Source organism: Pelophylax lessonae (genome assembly GCF_965119305.1).
Source record: "Pelophylax lessonae genome assembly, chromosome: 6".
Classification (NCBI taxonomy): Eukaryota; Metazoa; Chordata; class Amphibia; order Anura; family Ranidae; genus Pelophylax; species Pelophylax lessonae.
The window spans coordinates 115,843,616-115,868,402 of NC_138773.1; the positions used below are offsets into that span (position 1 = coordinate 115,843,616).

The 24,787-nt window shown below is 43.4% G+C and overlaps 1 protein-coding gene across 1 annotated transcript in view; it reads left to right on the forward strand.

The window, feature by feature from the left end:
• The first annotated feature begins 719 nt into the window (after nucleotides 1–719).
• Nucleotides 720–24,787, forward strand: part of TMC7 (transmembrane channel like 7) — a 119,437-nt gene continuing 95,369 nt past the window's right edge. The window contains exon 1 of the mRNA XM_082260567.1: nucleotides 720–890. Coding sequence (XP_082116693.1) covers nucleotides 869–890 — 22 coding nt within the window. The 5' untranslated portion in view covers nucleotides 720–868. The remainder of the gene's footprint in view (nucleotides 891–24,787) is intronic.

The window sequence follows — 24,787 nt, forward strand, 5'->3', positions numbered from 1 at the left end:
TGTAAACTCGTTTAAAAATTTTTTTTTTTTTTTTTACAACCTGCAAGAGAAAGACATAATGAGCTAGTATGCATCGCATACTAGCTCATTATGAAATACTTACCTTAGAACGAGCCCCCGCCGTGCCGCTCTCTTACCTGTATGACGGGCGACATGACATGTCGCCCGTCTTCCGGGATCGCGGCATCCGGTCATCTGATTGGCCGGAGCCGCGGTGACGTCACTCCCGCGCACGCGCGCGGGAGCCGACGGTCACGGCACGGGGCTCTGAAGGAACGGCACGATCAGCCGTTCCTTCAGAGCGCATGCGCCAGTGACGTCACTGGCTGCATTAAAGGCAAATATCTCCTAAACGGTACATGTTTAGGAGATATTTACAGTACCTATAGGTAAGCCTTATCATAGGCTTACCTATAGGTACAACTTCCTGAGGAGGGTTTACTTCCTCTTTAATTATTTTATTATTATGAATTCAGAGTGACACCGGCTCCTGAGGACTTATTGACAACACACTGTTGGAAGTGTCTCCGATCCGATGTGTCACCTCAATGAATCATGCGGCAGGTATAAACATGCAGCTAGAAGCTCCATACCGAGCTATTGTATAACCCCACCCCCTCACCACGCCCAGCCCAGCTCAGCGAACACCTGGAAGAAGGCCCGCCTCCCTCCATTTATCCGGCCAATCAGCGCACGCAGCTGCCTAAGCCTCTCCCGGAAGCGAAGCCCCTTCAGTACGGGCTGTCCTGGTACTCCCAGGAGGGGGGCGGCTGGGAGGAGCCAGCAGTGCTGTGCTCGGTCTTGTTCCAGTCTGGGAGAGCCGTCACCACAGAACGGGGCGCCTCCGGGTCAGCGCATCCCGGAGATTATGGACGGCGAGGAGGATAACGGTAGGTGACCAGGAAAGGGCTACCCCCCCATGTTCCACCTGATAATGGTAAACTCCGCCCATACTGGTATCAATTCCCTGCAGACACTTCTCTATGTGACAGGGAGAACAGTCCGCTGACTGACAGCCCCTCCTGTACACAGCTCTATCATTCCTCTCTATAGTCTCCTCTCCATCATTCCCACATTACTGAGGAGCTTCTACAGTGTTGTCACTCAGAATGGTAACCAATGTTCTCTGTGTGTACTTTATAAACTCCTCTCCCTCACTTTATTCATCTTCTCCCCTCACTTTATATACTCCTCTCCCTCACTTTATTCATCTTCTCCCCTCACTTTATAAACTCCTCTCCCTCACTTTATTCATCTATGGAAGTCAGTCTAGTTTTGTGAATATTTCCTAATGATTTCCTGTACTAGGAGCCCATTCATTGTACAGGAATGTACCATCCTGGAATAATCCTACAGGTGTGAATGTGGAGGACATTGCAGAGTTCAGTGGTGTTCAGGAGCTGGGGGGACCAGTACAGTGTCCCATCATTATGTTAAAGCTGAACTCCGGGGAAAGGAAAACTTTCCCAGCCCTCAAACTACGAGTACAGCTCGTTTGGCTACACTTCTCCTGTAGATCACAGGAGTGCGGTTCATTCTGCACTCCTGTGACCCATTTTCAGCATACAGCGGACTGAAGCTCATTATCGGCTGACATCACAGAGCCAGTCCAGGCTGGGGCAAGATTGTGACAATATGGCCGGGATCGGTCCTTGGCCTCTCAGTGAGCCGCTTGGAGCGCTGGGCTGTGGAGGGGGCGGGAGCAGCTGGCCCAGGCTCTCGTGAGCGAGGGGGGAGGGGGCTGAGCAGAGAGTGGTGACTGACAGTCATCAGCTCAATGCTCACAAATTCTGATAACCGAATGATCAGCGGTGTTTGATTGCTCGGTTCTTAGTTTTAGCCCCCCGTTTACATTGACTGTGGCTTTGAAATTGTGCGACTTCATCTGAAATTTCAAAGCCGCATGTCGGTGCAGCTTCGGTTGTGACTTTGAAGACAACTGTGCAGCCAGAAGTCGCATCTGAAATCGCCAAAAGTAGTGCATGTACTACTTTTTCAAACTGATGCAGCACCACAAAGTCGGTGTCGCACAGATTTGAGCAGTGCCATTGCCAGCAATAAGATGCAACTTGTCATGTGATTTGACCTGTCAAATCACATGACAAATTGCTCCAATGGGAACAAGGGTTTTGAGCCGGTGGGGGACAGATGCATCATCCACCTAGGTAGGTATGAGTCTTGGAAAAAAAAAAAAACTATGCTTCTCTTTTGACAGCTTGTTTATATCTAGGGGGCTGCAAAAATAATTTTTTCTTACCCAATCCCCTGCAGGCTTCCTCTAGGCTATAAGGCTCCATTTGTACAGGCATTTAGCCAAGCTGCAAATCCTAGTGCTGAATCTACTGATCCCCGTGGCTGGAATTGACAGCTGTGTGCGGATAGCTTGAGCCTGTACAGTGCAATGACAGGCTTTCAGGGGCTGCAGGGTGGCTAAAGGCCCTTGTGAATGCAGTTTCTGGCACACAGAAATCACATAGCGCAGAAGCACCAAGACATTTCCGTGTGATTGCATTCTAAAAAAGGTGCAGGGACCTTTCGTCTACAGAAAACACAGGCACAGCAGCCCTTTCAATTGAAGGGGCTGCTGTGCCTCCCACCCACGGCACACATCTGAACTATGGCTTAGTAGGAATTTTTCTAGACCATGGTTAGTGTCAGGGGTCAAAGGTCAAAGTCAGTGTGTTTTTTGGTAGGATTGTAAAAAAAAAAAACACTACAGTGTGAGTGTGTTTTAGCCCCCCCATTCACACCTCATGCGCTTTGACAAGTTGCAGCCTATTTTCTGCAATGGAATCGTTCATGTTGCCGTGACTCATGTCGCAGCAATTTATGAAAAAGATTCCTGCACGACTTCTTGATGGTTTAATTGCGACTTGCATAGACTTCTGTTAAATGTAGTCGCAAGCCGCAATGAAATCGTCAGTGCAAATCTCACTGATGTGCAGCTTTGAAATCCCTCTGAAGTAGTGTGATTTCAAAGCCACACCAGTGTGAACCAGGCCTTAGGTATGATAGTCAAAAAGAAAAACAAAATGTGCACAATGCCCGTATGACAGCACTGGGCCAACTAGCTCACTCAAGTTCATAGCGTTGTGTTTGTAACTCAAGCCCCGTACACACGCAACGATTATCGGCCGACCGACTTTTGTCCAGTGTTGTTGTGTTGGTTGGAATGTGCCTAGACTGCACATGAATTTTCTCGGCCAACAAAAATCTACTTCAGAAGTGATGTCATGTGATGGTTTACTTTCCGTGTGTTTTTTCATCTCTGAGCATGCCCAGACTTGCTCATCAGATTTTTGTCTGCTGAAATCTGTACTGACTGACGGAAAATTGGCCGTTGTGGTGACTGCCAACAAAAATTTTATAGTCTGCACACCAGATTTTTTTCGGCCGAAAAGTCAGAGTCGGTTGTAGGAAGCATCATACTAACAAGCCGAAAAACGGCCGATCGGACGTTGGCCGAAAATTCACGGCCAATAATCGTTGCGTGTGTACGAGGCATCACACAAGGCTTTCATTTTGCTCCTGACTGTGGATCAGAGCACCAGTGGTATGAAAGTAATGCAAGTATATGCATCTTTGGAGGTTTGCATAAAAGCAAATCTATTTCTCTGCTCTGCATGGCTAAAGGAGAGATGCACTTTAAAGCCTCAGTTTAGTCAAAGTAACAAAATAAAAATCAACACAAAGGACATTACTTGTGCTGCTGGCTCCTCTGTTAGCCTAAATCTTCCTCCACCAATTACCCACTTCGACTTCTGCAGTTCTCGCCTAGTCTAGATTTACTGGATTGACTGTTGCGCTACCAAGCCGCAGTAAGTTTGGGCGCCATAGTATTGTACAAAGTGCCGCATCTTAATGTGTATGGGGAGAATTGATGGCGGTATTCCCCATCCGGGGGGGGGGGGGGATCTTCTCTCATTGGAGTGATTCCTGATGTCACATCTATTTCTGCTACAGTTATTTATAGGTACATGCCCTACAACGAATGCTCCATACTGATGGACCTGTTGGCCCATTGAGCCTGCATATCTTTGGCGATACTGCAATTTTTGGCTACATGGAGACACCTGTTTGCTCTCCTAAAGATACAACTACCTATCTCTGACTTATTGGGCGTGTCCCGGCAGTGCGCTCTAGAGAGAGAAGACCTCCTCGTTACATGTTATACCTTTTTTAAGGTCAAATCTTATCTTCATTGTTTTTCACCATAACTTGTTTTTTACCCAGAAACATATATGCCAGTAGCTCCAGAGGAAGCTTGCTACGTAAGTGAACATGTAGGGCAATCTGGCTACATGCAACGTCTACTTACCAACTTTTGTACAATGATACTCAGGGACGATTGAACAACTTCCTTGTCATCGTCCGTCATCTGGTTTTGAAATGTGATATGTATCTCCACCATGTATCTCCACCATGTATCATATGTGTGACCACCCTATATATGTCTATTGAGGCATTATGCTTCCATATCCAATGTTTTTTCTTGTTTTTGCTCAACTATATATTTTTAATTAGTGATCAATAAAATATACATTTTTAATTATCAGTGCCTATAAAGTCCACAATTCCTTTCTTTTCAATTCTCCCCATAGTCTAGATTTACGTCAGCTTAGTGTGGCTGCCTGCATTCTCCTGGAACTTGTCCCATGCCAGAAAGATGTAGAACCGGTCTAAAAGCGCTGCACAATCTCGAGCAGATGGGAGTAAGCTGTGAGAGCTCAGGAAATCACAGCCGACTCCCACATCCAAGATGGCAGAGTTGGGTATCTGAAGACCAGTAAAGGATCGGCTCAAGTAAAGACAGTACCTGACTCCTGGGCTGATAAGTGTTGGCTTGGTAAAGGCAGATTCACAGATAAATGGACTGCTTCAGCACAGTATATTGGAGTTGTTTACTGTCCGGCAGTGTGCCAGCCGTAGGGGGCTGTGTGTTTTTGTTAAAAAAAAAACAAAAAACCTTATTTGACGTGAACATTCATCAGCGCAGTGCATTGTGCTATACAGTGACATGTGGTCCTGTCCGGTGCGCTGTGATAAAATGCAGCATATCTGCATTTTATCGCAGATCACTGCAGCGCAGCTCTAAACGTCCTTTACAGGTCAGGTTAAATGAACATATTGCAAAATATAAATTTGGGTTTTAAACAGCACTCCGTTTCGAAGTGCTATCTTTTAGTGCACAACAAAGATCCCAAAAACACCATGTTTGTTGCAATTGATAAATTTAACCCCCCCCATTGGCAGGGCGAACCGCTTGTAAGAGGACTCTCTAGGTAAAAGATGTCCTGTATAAATAGGGTTAATGCGCACTTTGGACTTAATGTAGATATCGATGTGAAATGCGAATGCCTTTATTGACAATTCATAGAATATTTTCGATATATGTTTTACATTTATCTGATGCTTTTGTTTTAATGATTGTTCACTCAGTCTGAGTCATGTGACCTCTGCTTAGTGTGGTTCAGGTCTTTTATAATCCTTTTAAATTTTTAATTTTACGATACATTATTCAATATGTTATTTTTGCCTTAATTGGGAGTGCTACTAAATAAAAGGCCCCTATTCACAAGGATCCTTTTTATGATTTTACAATTTTTTATTTATCCATATTTATATATTCAATTTATGGAGTTATTTTCTTTTCCCTTGATTGGGAGCGGCACATGTCACCTTTGGCCAATTAGTGGATTATTCATTTCAACATTAATTTATGTGTTAAATCCATGTATAGAGTCTAATATTAGTGTTGTGGCAGCTTTTATTTGATTAATCATTAGGACACTTTTCCCTCATCTAATATGGCGGCAATATAGAGAGGTCCCGCCACTCAGACTGAGGTGTGGTTTCCTTGAGCTCTCTACAAATGCAGTGACTCAGCACGCTGCCCGTACCCCAGGACGACGTCATGTGATGAAACGCGTCGGGTCGCGACGTGCTGATGTCACCCGCAAGCTGAGACGGTTCCAGGAAGGACGGGTGTAGCGGAGAGTCGGCCAGCTCTGATTGTGTTATCTGCATACTGCGCGAGTCTTATGTGACACTGTAAGTGGAATTTTTATTGTTTGATAAAGTTGTTGATGGTTTTAGACTATGGAGTCTACCTCTTCTTTTGGAGATACTCCGTCTGGAGATGTTTCCTTAATATGGACACAGTACAGTGAGGTTTAAATCAGCGGTATTTGCTCTGTTTGGCGTTCTGACCTTTAGGTTGATTTTATCTGGTGAGCAGGTTATTTATATGGTCGTGGTTTTCAACACATTCTTCACGTGTGCTTTTCCACAAGTCATCATTTATTTGCTGTTTAAGAAGATCTCAGATCCCTGGCTTATCATTTTTTCACCTTTTGGGACTAATAATCACTGGGTTTTAAATTAACCCTCATTATCTTTAATTTTTCATAGTTTATTATATATTTAATTATTTCAATTTAATTTACAATTAATTTCATTCATAATTTCATTCACTTTGTTACCCTAATCTATTTTTCATATATAGTGCAACTTTTTTAAAATTTATTTTGGATATTGTGTTCTAACGAGCGCGGTTTATATATAACATAAATCATCTGATTTACGCCTTCCCTTCTCAAGCCTTCCGTTCTCAAGCTTCTGCCAAGACTTTACGCAGGTTCGAGGCAGAAGGAGTTCTGGTCATCTTAGTGGCTCCGGACTGGCCTCGCAGGGCTTGGTACGCTGATCTGTTGCAGGTGGTCGCCAACGTTCCTTGGCAGCTTCCTCTCAGGGAGGATCTGCTGTCCCAAGGACCAATCTTCCATCCTGCTTTACAGTCACTGGCTTTGACGGCTTGGCTGTTGAACGCCAGGTAATGAAGGATAGAGGTTTATCTGAGTCGGTGATTCCTACACTGTTGAAAGCTAGGAAATCTACTTCTAGAAAGCTCTACCGTCGTATGTGGAAGACGTATATTGCGTGGTGTGAGTCTTTTGGGGCTCTTCCTCGCTCCTTCTAGGTGGCTCGGATCTTGACCTTCTTCAACGGGGGTTGAACAGAAATTCCCCTTGAGTACCATCAAGGACAAGGTGTCGGCTTTGGCGGTCTTCTTCCAACAACCTTTGGCCACACACTCCCTGGTGTGTACCTTTCTTCAGGGTATCCTACACTTGGTGCCTCCAGTTCGGATTCCGTTGCTGCCTTGGGATCTTTATTTGGTGCTTTCAGCTCTACAGAAGCCTCCCATTTGAAAATTTTTGGGTGATTCCCCTGCTTACGCTGTCCCAGAAGGTGGCCTTTTTAGTGACTATCACCTCTGCGCTCAGGGTGTCAGAACTGGCGGCGTTATCCTGTCCTTCACCTTACCTGGTGATTCACAGGGATAAGGTGGTTCTTCGCCCCTGTCCGTCATTCCTTCCAAAGGTTGTCTCAGATTTTCATTTGAATGAAGACATTGTGTTGCCTTCCCTGAGTCCCAGGCCAAAACATCCAAAGGAAATTGCCTTGCACTCTACTAGGGCTCTTGGTGCCTCCTGGACTTTCCGTCATCAGGCATCAGTGTTGCAGGTTTGCAAGGCGGCCACCTGGTTCTTCAGTGCACACTTTTACAAAATTATATAAAGTGGATTTGTTGGCATCTGGGAATGCTTCTTTTGGCCGCAAGGTTTTGCAGGCTGCATTTTTAAGAGGACCTGGGTGGGTTTGTTTTTCTTTCAGGTGGGCTCCAGTTGTTTGGTTTCGCTCCTGCTGCTTGGTTGGCTAATGTTTAGCCTTGAGAATTATTTAGTTATTCCCACCCCTCATGTTTAACACTGCTTTGGGACGTCCCAATGGTTATGAATATCAGGAGCTGTGTCCGTCAGTAAACTAAAGCGAAAATGGGATTTTTGACTTACTGAAAAATCCATGTTCGTTGACGGACACAGCACCCGCTCCTCTGTGGAGTTATAATTCTCCTGACACTGCTTGTAAGTAACCTGAGTGGCTATAGCAGAGAGAGGGAGTATATCCCCTGGGACTGCCCATGGGTGTAGCCAGAATTAATTTCTGCTTAGTTTTCGACTACTGTAGGGGGCAGTATAACCCAATGGTTATGAATATCAGGAGCTGTCTCCATCATTGAATGTCAGAGAAATGTATTTTACGGTAAGTCAAAAATCCAATTTTTGGATAAATTGGAGAAGGGAAGAACTTCTATGTCTTCTTGATGATTTACCCATTTCCTGTCCTGCTTATACCCTCTGCGTTGACAGGGTACCATTGGAACAGGATGTAAGAAAATCTATCTCCTCAGTGGGAACACAGAGGTCAAAGACTTTTGAATTCTTCCCCACCAATTACAAAAAAGATTTTAGTATGGCATTTATTATAGGTTTTTAAGCAGCTTTTATTGCTAAAGTCTAAACATGACCACAGCCTAGAACTTCCTTTGTTTTAGTTTAAAGAAAAAATACATTCAGTGCTATTTATACTGTCGAGTCTTGACTACTTGAATAAGTATCTATTGTCACGGAGTTCAACAATGGCCATCATTGATTTTCACATTCAGTATAAAATTAGTAAATGTCAGGGAACTGAAGTCATTGAAGTATGCCTCGCATATGAGACCAACTGAAAGATCCGTGTTGGTTGTAACAACTAAACTATTCTTTTAAAAAGGAAAATCTAGTTATCGGTTGGGTCCGCTTCAAAGGAACCTCTGATTTTCGTTTCACCAACTGTGGCGGCAGTCTGCGGACTATAAAAGTAAAGATGAATCGGCACTCAATTCATAAACTAAGATAATAAGTGTCCAACTAGGGGAAGAGTAACTAAAAAAGGGGGTCCCAGTAGTGTAATGTATCTTCCAACAAATAGGTGACTAACAGTATTGAATAAAAAAATACCAAATGGTGTGCTAATAAATATGAATAAATAAACATCAAAAATAATTCGTATATTAGACAATAAATCTGTGATATATAAAATATATGCTCAGATATTAGCAGGATATTCCATCATATTGATAAATGATAAGAGGGGGCTTATTGCGCAGTATATAAAATCATTTATTTAAAATAAAAAGTAGCAACTTGCATCTCGGTAAGGAAACAAATTCCATCGCAACTCGCGGGATGTGTAAGAATGTGGAACTTCCGGTCACGGCCGTAGACAGGCAAGTGACGTCACCCGGCTCCTCCCGATGCGTTGTGTCACACACCTCGTGACTTTCTCAAGTATCTAGTCTGCAGACTAGATACTCTTGACAGTGGAACTTTGATGAGCCTTTTATCACCTTTATCTTGTGAGTGGCATACTTGGCGCAATAAATTTGGTTTATTTACTGCTACTGAGATGCTTCTGAGTTTGCTTCTCGCTCTAAAAAAAGGCATCCTGAAGTTCCATGAAATTCATAAATATACTCTGCACTCTATGGGCAATCGGACATCTCTGGACTAGGTTATTTTTCTCCTGCGCTAAACAGGTTTTTTTTTCTCTCCTTACTGTCACGTGACTGACCATTTAGGCACCTCCTGAGTACCCACCTACAGTACCTTCACTCAAGGGAGGAGGCTTCGAACAAGCCTCTATTTCTCTTGCTGATTGAAAGCCACGTGCCAGCATGGGCATTGGGAGATTGACAGTGGCCAATAGCAGGTGTGTCCTTCGCGCAGGGGTGCAAATGTGGCTGGGACAATGGCATGCAGGGAGGAGGGCGGGACGTGATGCCAGAATGAGGTGTTCGCTGCTCATGCTTCCTGAACAGAGAGGTAGCTGACTAATCCTTCTTGGTGTGTTCCAGCCTGTGCATGGGGTAAGCCAAGTAGCTGGTCTTGCCTATGGCGCAAAATAGTCTCCACCGGCCCTGCCTACAGCTCAGATAAATGGACCTTATATGTATAATAACCGTGGCTTCTATGAACTGTAGTTATGAACTAACAGAACTGAACAACTAGGCATGTTACGATTAGGTTTTAGGCTCCACTGCATTTCTTACTAATAAAGTGGGTTTTTTTTGGTTTATTTTAGCCCACCTATTCCGAATGTCCCTATTTGTCTATCATCACTTCGTAGATGATTTTCAAATACTGCACTAATGATGGCTAACTAGCCTAGATCTTGTGTATGTAGTTTTGAATAAAAGGTTTCATAATATTTGGCTGTATCTATACTCTTCACCTATTCTGGCCATCTCCTGTAGCCTAGGTGATCCAAGCAGAAATGGGTTGCAGGTACTGGACAGGACAACCCTCCCCCCCCCCCCCCTATATAAAGTATTCCAAAGGTGGTGGTACGCTAGTGGGGGGTGCACACGCGCCAATTTGCTCCCCCCCTCCCCATGTAGCCAATCAGCGGGTCTAGGGGCCGCAATGTCTGCCAGGCACCCACAATCACTCCCTGTGGAGACAGAACAGCGGTTGTAAACACGGCAGACCACTGTTCTGTCCGTAATGAACACAGGGATCCTGTGGTCCTCCTATTTAGGATCACAGGTATCTGTGTTCATTCAGCAAGCCCATCCCCCACACAGTTAGAAAGCATCCCCTAGGGACACATTTAACCCTTTAATCGCCCCTGGTGTTAACCCCTTCCCTGCCAGTGTGATTAGTACCATAACAGAGCACTGATTACTGTAGTATGGCACTGGTCCCCCCCAAAAGTGTAAAAAATGTCAGGTGTCCGATCTGTCTGCCGCAATGTTGCAGTCCTGCTAAAAATTGCTGATTGCCGCCATTACTAGTAAAAAAATAAGTTGCATAAATCTTTCCCCTAGTTTGTAGACGTGATCACTTTTGCGCAAACCAATCAATATACACTTATTAAGATTGTGTTTACCAAAAATATGAATCAGAATCCATATTGGCCTAAAATGATGAAAAAATTTGATTTTTTTTTTTTTTTTCAAATGTTATTGGGAATTTTTTATAGCAGAAAGTAAAAAATATATTTTATATATTTTTTTCAGAATTGTCACTTTTTTTTTTTTTGTTTATAGTACAAAAAAATAAAAATTGCAGAGGTGATCAAATACCACCTAAAGAAAGTTCTATTTATGGGAAAAAAAGAACCTCAATTTTATTTGGGTACAACGTCACATGACCGCGCAATTGTCAGTTAAAATAACGCAGTGCCGTATCGCAAAAAATGGCCTGGTCATTAACGGGGTAAAACCTTCGGTCTAGAATTGGTTAAGCTTGAACACAAACCAACACTGAGCTTAAAGAATGTTGTATAACGTAATCAAAAGCTGTGTCCTAATTTTGGATAGTGTAGTTAGTAGTCAGGTTTTTATTGTTGTCTGTGTCCCCTTTGGGAAGATTCGCTCTCTTTTATTCACAAATGTCACCAGGAATGAAAGTGAGGGGTAAAATTTGAAGTTGCCACCAGAACAGGAATAGAGGGAAAATCCTCCAATGGGAACACTTATTCTTGACCTCTATCTAATGGCTGGTTCACTTTGTGCAGATCACATGCGATGTCTGTGCGATGCAAATTAGCTATACAAAGGGCATTCGGACCCAACTCGTGCAGGACTCTTTATTTTTTATTTTTTTGTCTGCACCAGAATCTGATCATGTGGCTGTTCACACCCATGCGCTCTGATTTCACAGTTTGCACTGCGTTCTGCGAACCGATTTGGAGGTGTCATTAACTTTATATTGACACCTGCAGTGGTTTGCAGAGCACAGTGTGAACTGCCTGCGATTCTGCTGCGTTGCGGAATCCATAGTGAATTCGATGTGAACCGGCCCTAAGAGCTTTCTGTTGAGTCTACAGGAGAGGAAGTGGACAGATGGCAAAATATAAAACTGTCAGCGGTTTTACCTCCTACTTTATTCAAAATAAAACCCAAACTTTGGCAGCAAGGTACTGAGCCGATATTAATGACCTAAATATATCTTAACTGCTTGCCGACCGCCGCAAGTAGATTTACTGCGGCGGTCAGCCCCTACCAGGCAGAGTGACGTTAATTAACGTCACTAGCCTGGAAGGGTCTGGGGAGCGAGCGCGCGCCCGCGGAGGCGCGCTCTCGCTCCCGCGCGGTCACGCACCCCCCCGCGCGTGTGACCAGCGGACCCGATGTCCGCCGGTCACTCGGCGATCGTCGGGGGAGAGGGAGAATGTCAGGCAGCTTGTGTAAACAAGCCACCTGTCATTCTCCTCGCTGTAAAGACACTGATTACTCGGATCTAGTATGTAGATCCGTTGATCAGTGTCCTTACAGCTAGAGCCACAGCCAATCACAGTAAGAATCACGCCCCTAGGGACACACACAGCCCCTCCCTCCCAAATAAAGTTAACCCCTTCACTGCCAGTGTATTTTTACAGTAACAGTGCATATGTATAGCACTGATTACTGTAGAAATGTCACTGGTAACCCCAAAAGTGTCAAAAATGTCAGTCAAGGGTCCGATCTGTCCGCCGCAATGTCGCAGTACCGCAAAAAAAATCGCAGATCGCCGCCATTACGCGTTAAAAAAAAAAACAACAAAAATGACAAAAATCTTTCCCTTTGTTAGTAAATGCGATAACTTTTGCGCAAACCAATCAAAATACGCTTTTTGCGATTTTTTTTTTTTTTTACCAAACATAGGTAGGATAAAACAAATTGGCCAAAAATGTTAAAAAATTTTGATTTTTACATTTTTTTTTTGGGGAATTTCATATAAAAAAATGTGAAAAATATTGCTATTTTTGCAAAATTGTCGCTCTTTTTTTGTTTATAGCGCGTGATCAAAAAATCGCACAGGTGATCAAATACCACCAAAAAAAGCTCTGTTTGTGGGAAAAAAAGGACGTCAAATTCGTTTAGGTACAGCGTCGCACGACCGCGCAATTGTCCGTTAAAGTCGCGCAGTCCCGAATCGCAAAATACCCCCTGGTCTTTTAGCAGGAAAATCCTCCGGGGCTTAAGTGGTTAAAAATCACAACCTGTAATTGGATCAGTCTTTTTTTGTATCTTGTTCATTGTAGAAGTGTTATGTTTCAGTTCATTGTTACAAGCCCATACAAGCTATTGACTGTCATGTCATTGCTTGGTGAGAGCTCTTTTTTTTCCATGACACATCATTAGTAAATGGGGGCTTTCTTGAAGAAAAGTCCTTTTTCACATCTCTATAATACATTGGAAAACTAACATAATGATTACCTGTGTATGAGGGATCGATACTATATATTTACAGTATACAGTATTGTTCATTTTAATAATAAATTAGGACAATTCTTAAGAGGCAACTCTTTTTTATAGGATATTTTTTCTGAAACCACAAACTAAAGACCTTTAGCATGTTAGACCTTTTAAAGCATTCCACACCCACAAGAAATGCCCTATATTGGGGGGGGGGGGGGGGATCAACCATGAACACTCTTTTGAAGCAGAGCCCATTTGCTGAGCAATAAAAAAAAAAAAAATAAAAAAAAAAAAAAATAATATATATAGACCGCTACAGGCTAGACAATGGCACCCTGACCTCCTGTTTCACGACAATGCCCGGCCTTATGCGGCGAGAGTATGCAGCCAGTTCTGGAGGATGAAGGAATTGATACCATTAAATGGCCCCCACGATCGCGTGACCTAAATCAAATAGAACATCCCTGGGACATTGTTTTGGTCCATCCGAGAATAAAAATAAATGAGATAAAGGGGTGCATACCCAGTGAAGGTAGGTAAGATGGCTCAGTAGGGATGGTGTCCATAAAGTACCACACATGCATTTTATTAAATATATAATAAAAAGGCTAGGTCTTTGGTCCGCTATTATCAGGGGAAGTTGGTGATAAGTGACAGGGAGAAAACAAGTGCATTAAATACATTCTTCTCCTTAGTTTATAAGAACTAAAAGTGGGGGTATAATAAACAGGACATTAATAACCACTTCCATACAGGGCAGTTACACCCCCTTCCTGCCCAGACCCATTTTCAGCTTTCAGCGCTCTCACACTTTGATAATTTCTCAGTCATGCAACGCTGTACCCAATCAAATTTTTTCACACGGGCGGTCCGATCAGATCCGCCTGTCAGTTTTTTAGGCGGATCTGATCGGATCCTCCATTCAGCCCTATGGAGCAGCGGATGTCAGCGGTGACATGTCCGCTGACACCCGCTGCCTTCCGCATCCGATCCTGTCCGTGAAATCCGGACGGATGGAAACCCTATTTTCCATCCGTCCTGGGGATCGGATCGGATGGGATTGGATGAGAGCGGACAGGCGGTCCGCTCTCATCCGATTCCCCATAGAGAGCAGCGGGAGCTGTGACACCTCCCTCTCCGCACTACAAGCGGAGACGGAGCTGTCATCCGCCAGCTCAGCGGGGATCGCGGAGCCTACGGACCGTGTGAAAGAGCCCAAATAGAGCTTTCTTTTGGTGGTATTTATTCACCATTGGGTTTTTTATTTTTTGTTTTATAATTGTGAAAAAAAAGAGAGCGAAAATTTTGACCCAAATTTGTGGATATTATTTAGTCTGTGTGAAGGTTTATAGTGTCTACAAGCTATGGTGCCAATCATTGAAAATTAATCACACGTGATGTACTGACGGCCTATCTCATTTTTTGAGGCCCAGAAATGTCAGGACAGTACAAACACCCCCCAAATGACCCCTTTTTTGCAAAGTAGGCATTCCAAGGTATTTAGTAGGCATTCCAAGGTATTTAGTAAGAGGCATGGTGGGTTTTTTGAAGTTGTAACTGTTTCCCACAATTCTTTGGAAAATTGGGAAATTATTTGTTTATTTTTTTACACAAAATTGTCATTAGGTTATTTCTCACACACAGTATATGCATACTTGCAATTCCATCCCAAAATACATTCTGCTACTCCTCCTGAGTTTGGCAATACCACATGTGTTTGACTTTTAGGCTCCATGTACACGGGACATTGTTAAAAGTCCCTTTGAATGCTGGAATTTTTAGGACGTTTGAAACATCCGTTCCGTCGCGTTTGTACCCGCGTTTAGCGGCGTTTGCGGGCGTTTGCGTTTAGAACCGTTCCTAGAGGTCAAAAAAAATTATTCCCCTTTAAAATGGAAAAACGTGAACGCTAAACGCGGGTCATCGCGTTCGGACGCGTTTGTGCGTTTGAAACCCCGGGAAACACACGTTCGAACGCAAATAATTGCGTTCTAAAAAAAGTCCCTGAACGCAACTGCCTGCAAATGACTGTAAACGACCCTGTGTACATGGACAGATAAGATAAAATGTAGATGGGTTCAGGGGCTTCTGAAAAAAACGCCCAACAGCTCCTAAACGGCCATTTCCAGCGTCCCGTGTACATGGACCCTTACACAGCCTGGCCCAACATGCAAGTAGCACCGTCAGGTGTTCTACAAGCATAAATTACACAAATAATTTCCTAACGACAATCACAATTTTGATGGCCCTGGAGCACCAGGACAATGGAATTACCCACAAAATGACCCCATTTTGGAAAGCAAACACCCCAACATATATTCTGAGGCATAATGAGTCTTTTGAACATGTCATTTTTTCCACAAGTTTTTGGAAAATGTGGAAAGAAAATGAAAACCTATATTTTTTAATGGCTCTTTACACCAATCGTGGATGGGCTGTGTCCCGAAGGACACGCCGCATCCCCGATCTCTGCACTGCAAGCCCCCAGGGGGCGGGAGAGCAGCGGGAACGGGCGGAAATCATATGACGCCCGCCCGGATCGAGGGAGTGTTCCTGCCAATGTCAAATTTAATGTACCCTTGTGGCTGACAGAAACCAGTGTTGGCTAGAGAAACTAAAGTCTTGTTTTTTTTTTGGGTTAAAAACAAACAAACATATTATACTTGCTCTGTGCAGTAGTTTTGCACAGAGCAGCCCAAATTCTTGGGTCCCTCTCCGGCGCCCCTGGCTCCTCCCTTCTGCCTAGTGTCCCCCCCAAGCAGCTGGCTATGGGGGGACTGGAGCCAAGCCCCTGCTCTGTGTGTCCATTCAGACAGAGCCGTGGGCCGGCCCCACCTTCTTTCTTTCCTCATTTGCTCACTGACTTTGACAGCAGCAGGAGCCAATGGCACCTGTTGTGTGTCTAAGCTAACCTGGAGAGCGGGTCCCAGACAGCTCAGGTAAGTATTAGGGGGGGGGGCTTCTGAAAACAAGGTTTTTTTTCTTAATGCATAAAATGCATTAAGATAATAAAAAAAAAACCTTCTGCCTTTTACAACCACTTAAAGTGTCACTATATCTAGTCTCCCACAGTACACAGACATGGAAATGCAATTTTTTTAGTAAATATAAATTGCTAAATACTTTCTCTCATCAGCAGTACTGATGATTTGTGACTTCTATCAGTGTTTGGTTAAAGCTTGTAGGAGGAGTTTTCATTCTCCACTGACTGTCCTATGAAAGCTGCAGGAGCCCTGACCCTCTTTCTGGACAGTGCTGATTGGCTCTGTGTTGATCACATGTACTCTCCCAAGAAAAAAACTCTATAACCATATACACCAAACTGAGCATGTGCAGAGTGGTTTAATCTTAGGCCTGGTTCACATCTATGCGTTTTTTGGTGCTTTGTGCAGAAACGCACTACAGTCTGTTTAACATGGTTTCTCATGGGGCACGTTCACATCAATGCTTTTTTCAGCCGCTCCATTTTTGGAAAGGATCGGGGACTATTTTAAAAGCACAACGGTGTTTTTATTTTTTTTTTGGTTCAATAGACCTTAATGGAGAAGTTGCAGAAAAGCATGTCTTTTGCAAGTTTGTGATTCACATTTTGTGTTTTTTAATCTCCCCAACAACAAATTGGGCAAAAAAGAAAAAATGCGAAACGCAAATCGTGGCAAAATTGTGTGTGCAAAAACGCGCTGCAGAAACAATCAAAAGCAAACTGCATGTGTTTGAACTAAGCCTCACCCTAGGTTCACACTTTTGCGGGTCATACAATGTGTTTAAATTCATTTAATTGGGCTGCTGTACCTGCGGGAAACGTGAAGAAAAAGTCCCCGACCCTTTTTTTAAAATCACAGCTACATTTGTTTTCTTTTTCTTTTTTTCAAGCTTTTTTTCCTTTTATATTTGATGATTATCCTGCCAGTAACACTTCTTGTCCTAGTGGACAGTCCCCCTAACTTTACTGTATCTATAGAGAAGCAGCATTGTTAACCTGGAACAGGAAGGTTTTAGGACTACACAACACCTCCGCTTATCTCCATAGCATAGAAGAGGAGGGGGGGGGGGAAGTGTTTTTTTTTTTTTTTTTTTTTTATTACACAAAGTTGGGAACAATGCTTCATGACAGAGAGCAGGCTGTACTGGAAGTTTGGATGTTATGGGATTTCTGACAGGATCAACATGTATTTTTTGCACTCTGTGCAGTGCAACATAAAAATTTCAACTACAGACCAAGAATAGGACAAATAAGTAAATTTTAGGGTTTACAAAAACCTCAGAAAAAAACAACACCATAAAGGTAATAAAAATGTTTAGAACTTGCAGAAAGATGACCAAAGTTGGCCAGTTTCTTAGAAAGATCCAGAGCAACCTTAACATACAACGTATTCATTAAAATGACTACACACTTACATTATTTCTGGTTTTAGAATTGGTTGCCACTGTCTCAAGGCCATTCAGGCAAGTTGTGGCAGGTTTTAATTCATTCGATATTCTCTTACCTTAAAGCTATTAAAACATAAGTGGGATAATTCTAGAATGGATAAGTCTTATGTAAATGTGTGACAGCATTGAGCAATATTTCTGTACTTACAATAGTATTGATGGAAGGCATTCTATAAAAGATTATCTTTGCAAATTGTGTATTTTACAGAAACAACATGATTAGTTGCTAAGATTTGTGTCATGGTTGTCATTGCTTTCTGAAATTACTATATATGGTACAGTGAAAATGGTATAGTACTGAAAATCCTTCTTTTACTAAATACATTCACATAAAACCATTTAATCAAAGCAGATGATGTCAACTATGCCCAGTAGATTTTAGCTAGACACACACTGTTTTATTTTTTCCTACAATGGAAAATGGGGTATATTGTTGCATAAACATTTAAGCGCAGGACCTGCTCTGATCACACCCTTGGCCTTCCTTACCAGAGATGTATAGTAACTAAGTAGAACTACTTCACTACTGTACTTAAGTACCGAAAGGCGGTATCTGTACTTTCCTAGAGTAGAATTTTTTTTCTCCTACTTCCACTTTTACTTCACTACATTTTTTCAATGATTTCAATACTTCTACTCCGATATTTTTTTTTGTGCTGCAGTTACTCGTTACAATTATAAAAATTACCACTGCCAGAAAAGTAGATGGCAGGTTTCATGAAGCTCAAAACTACTTTTTAAAAAAACTACTTGCAATACTTAAGTACAAAAATTTTTGAATACTTTAGTACTTCTACTCAAGTCACGTTTTGATCGAGCACTTCCACTTCTACTCAAGATCACTTTTTGATCGAGCACTTGTACTTTTACTCAAGTATGGGTTTTGAATACTTTATACAACTCTGTTCCTTACATACATGATGCAGATACATCTAAGAATAAAGGGTGGTGAGTTCTTCTTTTCCCATTTTGAAGTACACCTTTGTTCACTTGAAGTCGAAATCCATGTTTCCTATGAATAGTTTTGTTTGGGCCAAATTAAGGTTTATAACATGCCCCCTAATGTCTAACTTCTAATGTCCACCTATTTCGTAGAGCTACTTTGGAGTCCCAGTGCCCCAGTGTGCAAAGAGAGACTTCAGTTTCTGAAGTTCCAAATAGTCCATCCTTTCCCTGGGCCTCAGTGTTGGTTTAGAGAAGCTGTCAGTCAAAGTGAAGGACCAGTAGTGAGACCTGGAAGGTGGGAAAAATGTAATCAACTGTGGCAACTGCTTTTGCTGTTAATTAGAGCTTCTCAGACATTGGTGTTTCCAGGGATTTCTACAAGGATGGAAATGATATGTGCAGACTCGCTTAGGTGCCAAATTTGTATATGTGATAGCAGTTAATGATCTTAGAACTGACAACTGGTTCCCTTAATGCGTCTGTGAGGTCAATAACTGATCATCTGTGCTTTGCAAGCTTCAAACAACCACTTACCAACCACAGTAACACACACACACACACACACACACACACACACACACACACACACACACACACACACACACATATATATATATATATATATATATATATATATATATATATATATATATATATATATATATATATATATATAATTATAATTTGTGGTTTTCAAGGGGTTTACCGGGATTATGGCTGAAGATATCAGCCATAACCCCTGGTACCGTTTTTTTTTTTTTTGATTGACTCTATGGCCTTGGAGGACCGGAGCAACGTAAATGACGTCAAGTCCAGGCTGAAAGAAAAAAAAATGTTTTATTGTTTTGTTTTTTTTGATCTTTGCTTTCAAAGGTAAAGAAGAGATTTGTGGTCTTTTTGACCCCCAGATCCCTCCATAAAGAGGACCGGCCATACTTATTTCTATTACAAGTGATATATCGGAGACTGATGAATGGAGCCTCAGGGTCACATCTCCCCCCGCTGATCCCCTCATGGAGGTGGCGGGTCCCCTCGGAACCCCAGCTTCCCATGGTTGCACTGACGGTGATCCTGCAGTCCTTAGTTTCCTGGGTGGAAGTGGCGTGTGGGCAAAGGCCCAGGAGGAAGCCCCCCCGCCTTCCTCTATATGATTCTGAGCCTGATGCCGCCGTGGACATGGCCCCTCCACTTTATATCACACCCCCAGATCTATCCGATAATGAGGATGATTCCTGCTTGGTCACAGCAGCGAATGAAAAAGTGCTAGTAGACGCACTTATCACTGCAGTGCGTGAGACTTTAAAAATGTAGAATGCGGCTGATGTAGCAATTAACATGGCTGTGTCGTTTGGTGTGCATAAGTCACCTCGTACTCCAAAGGTGTTTCCTTATGTGCCTTATTTTGACAGGTTTTCCTATAAGGAATTACCCTTTGTGGTCCCCAAACGTTTTGCTGTACGTTACCCTTTTGAGGAGTCACTTTAAAAAACATTAGACTAGTTCACCAGTGGTGGACCCTCCTGTTTCAGGTTGAATAAAGCAACCATGATCCCAATAGAGGAATCCCCGTCCTTTAAGGAATCGGCTGACAGTAAAGCGGAGGCTGTGGCACGCAGAGTGTTTACTATGGCTGGTTCGGCATTGCGCCCAGTCTTTGCCTCAGTCCTGGTGTCTCAGACACTAACTGAATGGGCCAAGCTTTTGTGCCAGGGACTTGGGGGTGAGCAGGTCTGCATTGCTTATGTGGATTTAGAAGACCAGTTGATCCATGAACTGCAGTTCATTTGTGATGCAGCTTTGGATACAGCTCCTGTGCTGTCCAAACTTTCTGTTTTAGTGGTGGTAATTGGGCGCGTGCTGTGGCTTAAGAATTAGTCTGCAGACCAGGCCTCCATGAAAGCTTTCATTGATCTGCCCTTTAAGGCAATTGCCTGTTTGGGGCTACCCTGAATGACATCATTAACGGTATCACGGTGGGGAAAGAGTACCTTCCTGCCACAATCCAGGGCAGGGAAGGAGCCTCGTGCTTCTGGGACTTAAGAATAAGGAAAGTAGTTTGTTTAAAATATTCGCCAGGAGGTTTCAAGCAACCTTGGTCTGGTAAGCCTAGAGCTAGCTTCTCTGGACCCACAGACAAGACCCCTTCAGCGTGAAGGTCTGCCCTCACCCATTATTGGGGTGGGTTGGGGGGCCATCTTTGCTAGTTTCCGGCCCCGTGAACTTCTTTTGAGAGCGTCAAGGAGATCCGCAAAATTTTTATTTTGGGGGTACCCAGAAAGGGGGGCAAAGCTTGTTCTTTTCAGTTTTTTTAGGTCCTGAGTCTCCTTGTGCAGACTTAATTCCTGCAAACGTTTAGGTTATGTCCGAACTACCTAAAGGTCCCCCCTATCCCTTTCCAGGGAATTTAATCACCTAGGTCTGATTTTAATTCTGACCAGGGTGGTCCTTCCTCTGGACAAAATTTAGGAACCACAGGCCGTGATTCGCCGGCTGCTGTCACACACATAGTTCTCTCTCCCGATTTGCATACAGTTTCTGAGTCTGGTGGTATTCACCTTCAATACAGTTCTGTTTGCACAATCCTACATGCAGCTCCTTTAGCAGGTTCGGCTCCACTGAAAATCGTGGCAAGATCACGGGTTCCTCTGGCAGACGCCGCAGGCATCCAAGGGCCGTGGTAAGGCCAGTATCGTCCTCGGCTCAGGCTTCTTCTGCAGTTCCTGTGAGGAATCGAGCAAGGATCTTCCAATCATCCTAGTGGCTGTAAATGTCTCTGAGAAGACCAGTCGTTCCCAAGGGCTAATCTACCATCCTGCTTTAGTCGCTGATTTTAATGGCTCCGCTATTTAAAGCCAGGTACTGAGGTATTTGAGATATTTGTCTGGATCAGTGTTCCCTACTATGGGGAAGGCAAGAAAGTAGTCTTCCAGCAAGATATACCATCGTACGTGGAAAGCGTACATTTCTTGGTGTGAGTTGATTGGCACTCATCCTCGATCCTTTTTCTGTGGCTCGGATCTTAACCTTTCTTCAATGAGCCGTTGTTAAGATGTTGGCCTTGAGTACCATCAAGAGCCAGGTGTCTGCCTTGGCAATCTTCTTTTAGTGACCCCTAGCCACGCACTCTTTAGTTCGTACCTTCATTCAGGGGGTTTGACATATGGCTCCACCTGTACAGTCTCTCTCTTGCCGCCATGGGATTTAAATTTAGTGCTTTCGGTTCTCCTGAAACCTCTATTTGAGATTATTCGGGAGATTCCCTCATCTCTTATCCCAGAAGGTAACATTCTTGGTGGCTATTACATCGGCCTGCATGGTATCGCAATTAGCATTATCTTGTTGCAGTCCCTATTTGGTGGTCCATAGGGATACAGTGGCTCTTCATCCCTGTCCATCATTCCTGCCTAAAGTTTTTTTTTTTTTTTTTTTTTTTTTCTCTGACTTCCATTTGAATGAGGACATTGTGTTGCCTTCCTTGTGTCCCAAGTCGGCTCATCTTGGGATAAGATGGGGATAAAACCTTCCTGTCCATAAGTGGTTAAACATACTCTTCTGTTCTGTGATAAGCACATCATCATGGATTTTACTAAAATAGTATTTTTCATTTAAGTATGTCAAATACCCAATCAGGTTCGGGCTAGCTTTAAAGAATAGAAGTTTCTCTATCGTTCGTTGACTGACGCAGCTCCATATTCTTCTTAACCATTGTATGGGACATTGCATCCAATTCTGGACCTTAAGGCTCTGAATAGCTTGGTGCGGGTACAGTGGTTTCGAATGGAGTCCATTTGCACGGTAGTGGTGTTCCTACACCAAGGGAACTTTTTGGCCTTGACAGGAAGTCAGGTAAATCTGGGAATGTAGTCACAGAGAGGAGACACATTCCCACCTGGTTTGGAAAGTTCACCAATTACTATAGGGTGTCGGCTGCCAAAGGCAGCAGGAAGGTGTAAAGAAGTTGAAAGGCCTTCAGCTGTTCGGAATGAGGAAATGAAGGCCTCTATAATTTGTCCAGAGGAAGTCTATGGAAGCTGCCTCCTGTCGCCGTGTGGGCTGGGAGAGGAGGACAGACAGATGAGTGCCTCTCGACAAGCTGGTGAGCATGGGAGAAGACCCCCTGAAGTGATGTGCGCTAAGGAGGGTAAACGAGTGTGAAGACTACTCGAAGTGAGGTCTTGGATCGTTTCTAGGTGAAAAGAAACTAATGGACATTTCCTGTGTGAAGGGGAAATTAAGTAAGACTGAAGACTTCTCAAAGGTGAGGACATGGACTGTTTTTCTATGTGGAGAGAAAACAAAGGGACATGTTCCATATGAAGAGGAAAAGGGACATGTTAAATGAACTGTTTGCTGTATGAAGAGATTATAAATGAACTATTGATGGTCTGCTGTAGGATCAGCAAGTCTGCCCAACAGTAGGTTGGGGACAGACTTCATAAGATAGGTTCCGGTATGTGAGAAGGTAGCCGCCCACCATGGCAAGGATTTATTTTGTGTTTGATTTTATTTTGGATGTTTTTGCTGCATGCAGTCTGGGGAAGAAAATGGCATGAATAAACCAAACTGTTGTTTGCAACCACTTGTCGGCTATCTTACTGTGTAAACGCACCCCCCAAGGGGTCATCCACGCCTACCACCGAGCTAATCCTTACATATGGTGGAGGTAAGCAGTGGGCAGAAGCAGAGATCCCTGCAAAGAAGTTCATATGTTTGATGAACTTTGTCTGGTGCACGAGATTGCACATGTGTGCAGGAGAGAAGATCCTGAAAGAGAAAAAAAACGTGTTTTAAAGAGACAGCGGTCTCAAAATTTTTGATGAACTTTGTTGTGTCTGGTGCAAGGGACTGCACAAACTGTGTGCGCAGGAAAAGAGATCTTGCAAGAGAGAGAAAAACTACATGTGTTTAAAGAGACAGTGGTCTGAAATTTTTTTTCTGGACTGTGAAAAATTTGTTTGGAGTTATTGAAGATGGGGCGATCAAAACGCCTGATAAATGCAAAGATAGATGAAATGAGAGACCGGATTCTATGGATGGAGGGGATGTTACCGTCTGAACGAGCCCCATCCATGCCTAAAGAGAGTCTACTAAAGAGGAAGGTTGTTGTCCCTAGCAACACTGATGAAACTGCTATGGAGACGCAGTGTGCTCAGATGAAAAGTAAACTCAAAATGGGGGAGATGCTGAAACAGCGGAGCTTTGCAGCTCAGCAAAAGGCTCACCAAGAGAGCATGGCAGGCTGGAAACAGAGACGCCAGCAGCCAATGGAGGCCATCGGTTTGGAGGAAACCGAGTATGTGTGCAGGGCTGAGTTGGATGCCTTGCAACGAAAAATGGAAGAAAAGGAACAACAAGCCTTGGAATTGCTTAAGATGTAGCATAGAAACTTGCAGGAAACGAATGAACTACTCAAGTCTCATGTGTCACAGTGGGAAGAAACCACTGCTCTTCTTTTGGTCGAGTTGCAAAAACGTCAAGACACTATAAAGGAGAAAGATACCATCCTCATGGAAAAGGAAATTGAAATTCAGACTTTGCAGAAGCAAAGTATGGGTGATATGTTTGAGTTGCGTAATCAGCTGGAAAAAAGTCTTCAGTCTTTGGGAGCTACAAAAATAGACCTGCAGGAGTCGCAGGAACAGAATGTCGCTCTGAAAACGACATTGTCTCTCAGCGACAAGGAGAAAAGTGAGAGAGAGGCAAAATTACTGAGGACTGTGTATGAGCTCACCACTTTGAGCAATGTGGTAGATGAATTACGTGCAGACTGTGAAAGTTGGAAAGGTGAAGCCCAACGTTTCCAGCAGCAGTTAAAGGAGGAAGAAGCCTGTGGCAGAATTACAGTCTCATTCCCAGAAACTAGCCAATGAGGTGAAGGCTCTTATGCAGGGAAAAGGAGATTCGGAAAACACAAGAGAAAAAAAGTAGAGGCACAGCTGAAGGAATCGCAAGTCAAGGTGTCAGAAGGTGACCGAGTGTGTGCTAAGCTGTCAGAGGGCAAACCGATTGCAGGTTGAGTTCGACAGTGTCACAAATCAGCTTTCTCAAGCAGACAGCAAATCTAGAGAAATTGCGGAAGATTTTTCTATCTTGGAATCGCAGCTGCAAGACACGCAGGAACTCTTACAGGAAGAGGTGTCAAAGGCTGAGTTTTAGCACAAAGCTCAAACAAATGGAAGATGAGAAAAATGGCTTCCTGGAACAATTAAAAGAGGAGGAGAAAGCAAAGAAAAACCTATCAGAGCAAGTCGCAATATTGCCAGCTTAGATAGCGGATATGAAAAAACTCATGGAAGAAAGCGTTGGTTCATTAGAGTGTGTTGAAGATGTGAAAAAGAA